The sequence below is a fragment of the Herpailurus yagouaroundi genome, unplaced genomic scaffold, assembly GCF_014898765.1.
Source record: "Herpailurus yagouaroundi ecotype Mexico unplaced genomic scaffold, PumYag 284, whole genome shotgun sequence".
Lineage (NCBI taxonomy): Eukaryota > Metazoa > Chordata > Mammalia > Carnivora > Felidae > Herpailurus > Herpailurus yagouaroundi.
In genome coordinates this window covers 1-4901 of record NW_024412501.1, presented here as the reverse complement: position 1 = coordinate 4901, position 4901 = coordinate 1, and the positions used below count along the sequence as shown (strand labels likewise).

Here is a 4901-nt window from a genome sequence, read left to right as displayed (position 1 = left end):
AGTAGGGGCTGGGCCGGAGGCAGCCGCTCCCCAGGGAGGGATCACACAGCCCCGGGCCGATGGGAGGGTCGTCTGCCCGAGTGAGAGCAGGCCTGCGGTTCGAGTTCGGACAGGGTGCTGGGCCGACGAGGTGGGCACTGGTGCCCACCGGGGTGCCGGGCTGGGGCACCTCGGTGTCCGGGGCAGGGCTCTGGGGCAAGGCCTGGGGCCCAGGACTGCAGAGGCCTGGCCTGTGGGTCCTCCTCTGGTCTGGTGGGGCCCTGCCGGAGGTCCTGGCAGAAGCTGGGGTGGGGGCTGCCCATCCCTCACGGCGAGGTGGGGTGCACGCCAGGAAGGCGGCAGGCGGGCACATACAGGAGAGCTGCACGCACACGCACACGCACCCCATGTGCCTGTGCACACACACCGGCTGTCCCCTCTGTCAGCACCTGCTCAGGACAGACCCCCCCGTCAGCACCTGTTCAGGGCAGACCCTCCCGTCAGCACCTGTTCAGGGCAGACCCCCCGTCAGCATCTGCTCAGGACAGACCCCCCGTCAGCACCTGCTCAGGGCGACCCTTGGGTCAGGTCCTCCTTCTCACACTCAGATAATCTTATGAAGTGACTCATAGTGACACTAGCTGGCTGTTGTCTCTCTTCCGGGGGTGGGGAGCTAGTGTGAGAGGCCCAGGGCTCCCACTGTGAGGAGGGACGGCTCCAGGGGACACGTGGTGACCTGAGGTCTGGGGGGAGTGACCTCGGGAACACGATTGGTTTGTCTGACGCCTCCCAGGCAGGCGGCACCGACCAGGCTGAGCACCTGGGTCGGCCCTCTGTGCCCGGGGCAGGAGAGGGCCCGAAGCCCCCCAGCCTCCCCATCGGCCCACCCCAGGCCGGCTCAAGGCTCTGGGTTGGTTGGACGGCCACGGCAGGGTCGGTGGGTGGGGAGATTTAAACTCAGTGCCTTGGTGGCCGAAGAGGGAGGCTGAAGATGGGACCGGGGAGGCTGGTGTCCACGCTGGTCCTGGCGCTTGTGCTGGCCATGGGGTCCTGGCCACAGGAACAGCTGCCCAGGGAGGCCCACAGCCTCAACTGGAACAAGGTAAAGCCGTAGGCCTGCTGTCCCCCGAGCCAGGCACCCAGGCCGTGGGGGCCAGGGATCGTCCGAGTGTGGGCAGCCGGAAGATCGCTCCCTAAAAATCTTCCAAGGGCCTTCCCGGGGCCCTGGGCAGTGCCCCGAGGCTGGCAGGAGTTTCCGGCACAGGCCCCTGCCAGCCCAGTGCGACTGCCCCCCCGGCCTCTCCCAGAGCAGCTGCCGGCCATGGGAGCTGGGTAGGGCGCAGGGCCCCAGGCAGGTGCACCCAGAGATGCTAGGTGGGCAGAGGTGGAATCAGCAGGACGTGTTCTGGAACGAGGAGATCGCTGGCAGGTGGAACCCTCCAGCGGAGGTGGCTGTGGGCACAGGCTGAGCGGGTTGTGGCGGTGTCTGGGACTGTGGGTTTGTGGCAGGAAATCAGAGGGATGGGGCCCCCCCCGGAGGCCCTGCACGGGAAGAAAGTTACAGCACACGGTTCCCACTGCCCAGCCTCCACATCCCCGGACAGTCTGGCGTCTGCCCACCAGGGCCCCTAACCAGGGGCCGTGCAGATCTGAGGGTGCTGGATGTGGGCTGGGTGTCTGGGAGGCATCCCTTGTCCGGTGGGTTCCGGAAGCCTGGCTGGGAGCCTGGGAAGCAGCGCCTTCCTCAGCACCTCTGCACAGTTTTCAGGGTTCTGGTACATTCTGGCTGTTGCCTCCGATGGCAAGGGGTTCTTGCCTGGCAGACACAGGAGGAAGCTGGGGGCATCCACGGTGAAGGTTCACAAAGTGGGCCAGCTGAAGGTGGTCCTGGTCTTTAGCCGGTGAGTGGAGCAGGGCGCGGCACCCAGCACAGCCTCCCCAGAGCCCTGGCCACGGCAGCCTGGGGCATCACCCTGTCCGGGTGGGGGTGCTGGAGCCGGATCACCGGGAAAGCTTAGAGTGACGGTCCCCGCAGCCCTGAAACCTGTCACTTCCTGCCCCTAAAATTCAAAAGCCTGATTTTGGGAGAAGCCCCCAGGCTACACGGGGTCACTCAGCAGGCACTGGGTGTTCGAAGAGTTTCCCTTAAGCTGTGGGACCGGTCCCGGTCCAAACTGGAAAATTCCAGAAATGGGCGTCCCGCCTTGTCCCCCTAGGTCACAGGGGTGCCGGTCACACGCGTTAATTCTTCGGAAAGATGGGAAGAAGGCGGTGTTCAGGAACACACGTACGTATGATAGCCCGGGGCCGGAGGAGGGAGGCTGGGGTGGCAGTGCCCCCCCCCCCGGCTTCGTCACCCAGACGTGGGACAGGGTGCCTCTGCCAGCGCCGTCCCCGGCCGCCCCTCCGTCCTGGGGAACGTGGAGGGGGGGCGGGATGGGCACCCGGCACAAGGGGCGGTCAGGCGGGCCGTGGCCCCGGGGGGGGGGGGGCAGGGGGCTCTCGACCCCTCCCGCACGCCCCTGCCTTGCTTCTCTCCCGCCCAGTGAAGGGGGTGGAGGGTTTCCACGTGCTGTCCACGGACTACAGCTTCGGCGCGGTCTACCTGCGCCTGGGCCGCGCCGGCCGGACCGCCAAGATGCTACTGTTCTGAAGTGAGTGACATCTGGGGGAGGGGGTGTGCGGGGGCAGGTAAGGGGGGGGGCGCAGGGGCACAGGCTCAGAGGGAGGCCTCTGCCGCAGCTCGGGCTCCGCGACAGGGCGCCCGCGACGGACACCGATCCTCACAGCTCAGGGCGCAGACCCGATGGAGGGCCGGGGTCTGCAGGCGGCCGCCGTCTCGCCGCGTCAGGTGTTGGGGAGGGGGCTCCGGTCCCTTCCTCTTCTTACCAGGGCACCGATCCTGTCGCGAGGACCCCAGCTAACCCTAGGCACCGCCGGAGGCCCCGACCCCTCGCACCGTCGCGCTGGGGCTTTGGTGTATGAATCAGGGAGGACAGGGCAGTCCATACCGTGGGTCGCAGCCCTTGCAGGGCAGGCTGGCGGCAGGTGGCAGGGGGCAGGTGGTTGGGCGGAGCCTGGAGACCACGTGGGCAGGTCTCTGAGGTGGCCGCTGCAGGGGTGAGTGGGGGAGGCCAGTGCAGGGGGGGAGGCCTGAGGAGGAGAGGCCAGGAGTGGGGCTGGCCATCCGCGGGAGGCTCAGGCCCTGGCACTGAGGGCAGGATGGGGGGAGTTGGGGGCGGGGCAGGTGGAGGTGGTGAAGGGAAGGCAGACGGGGAGAGGTTCTGTGCCGGGCGGAGGCGGTACAGAAGGGAGTGGGGTCGGGAAAGGACCCCTCCAGGCACGGGACACGCAGGGCACGCAGGGCACGCACCGTGGGGGCGGAGGGGGGGGGGGGAAGGGCTGCAGCCAGAGGGGTTGGGTGAGCAGACGGGGCTACCCGTCTTTAGCCGGTCTTTAGCTCGGTCTTTAGCAGACGAGCCGGTCTCCAGGGCCTCGCTGGGGACACCCGCCCGCCTCGGGGCTCAGAGGGGACAGAAGGACATTTCCCCATCACCTGTCTGCTGCGCCTCCCGTGGTGGCGCCCTCGCGTCTCTGTCCTGCGAGGGCCTGGCGGTGTCCGTGGGGGTCGGGGTGCAGCCCACGCGGCCAGAACCGGTGACTGACGTGACTGTGCTTCCCGACCGCAGGCAGACGGAACAAGTCCAGCTTCCCGAGCATGAAAAGATTCACAGACTCATGTGAGACTTTGGAGCTCGCCGATGGGGTGACGGTTCTTCCGAAAGACGGTGACACGTGGTCAAGAGCCCTCCCCCCATCCCCCACACTGTCCAGGTCCGCGCCATGCCTGGCCCCGTCCGCCCTGTTAGGGTCGGCTCACCGGGGGCAGGGAGAGGAGGGGTGACAGCGGCTCTTCCAAGCCCCGTGGGAGGTCCTCCCCTCCCACAGCCCTGTCCTGCATCAGCACCAGGCTCGTCCTGCCGACGGGGCGTGGGCAGGGGGCGCCGGGCAGCCCGTCCGGTCTGGCCTCTGTGGCCGTGGCCGGAGGACCAGGGCAGTGTCCCACACCAGCACACGAGAAACCGGGGAGAGACAGGGAACGCTCGTGGGCAGACCGGCCCCCACCGGGCAGTGCCCCCTCAGTGCCCCTCTCCCTCCACAGCCTCCTGTGCGCACACCATCCTGCCCTGAGGGCCACCACCTTTACTTTGGGGCTCCGCTCGTGGTCCTCCGAGACCCCAGGAGCGTTCTTCGCGATTCCAGGAGGTCTCATCCCGCGGCTTGCTGAGAGGTGTCCGGTGACCCCAGGCCGCTGATGGGGGGAAGTCCAAGGGCTGTGGCTCTAGCCCAAGAGGGATCCTTGATGATCCTCAGGCGCTGGGGAGGGGAGGGCACGAGCTGACGGGCCAGGACTGGACTCTCCCTGCCGGCCAGCACGTGCCCTTCAGGTTCCACGGCCGAGAGGGGCTGTCACCTCCTGTCTGCTGGGAAATAGACCTCGGACTGGTCCAGTGCAATCCTTGCCGCGTGTCTTCTCTGCAGTGAGTCTGCACACCGCTCCCCGGGCTCCCTGACACCCCACACTTCCCCAGGAAGCCACTCACTCCTTCGGGAAACACATATAAGCACCCGTGACACGCCAGGCACGTGCTCGCTGCTGGCGACAGGGCAGTGAGCAAAATAGGCAATAGCTTATTAGAATTTGGGGACTATCAGCCTCTGAGAGAGATGGCCTCGAGCATCCTAGATGCCTTCTGTACAGCTGCACAAGGACTAAGCACACCGTAATTCTTCCAGAGTCTGCACAAAGACATGACCCTAACAAGGTGCCTGCAGGAAAAGCCCGGAACCACCTCACACTTTCTTTGCCAGTCTCCCGGCTCCGCTCGGCTGGGAGCCTCAGCCCCACGGTCCCCCAGGAG

General features: G+C 67.0%; 1 protein-coding gene across 1 annotated transcript; it reads left to right on the top strand.

Moving 5' to 3' along the window:
- Positions 1-970: 970 nt before the first annotated feature.
- Positions 971-4277, top strand: LCN10 (lipocalin 10; the record flags this gene model as incomplete). Its single annotated transcript, XM_040461555.1, has 6 exons — positions 971-1081; positions 1741-1880; positions 2196-2308; positions 2526-2603; positions 3669-3813; positions 4142-4277. Coding segments are annotated over exons 1-6 (723 nt in total), but the record flags the coding sequence as incomplete, so codon positions are not given.
- Between the last annotated feature and the right edge of the window lie 624 nt (positions 4278-4901).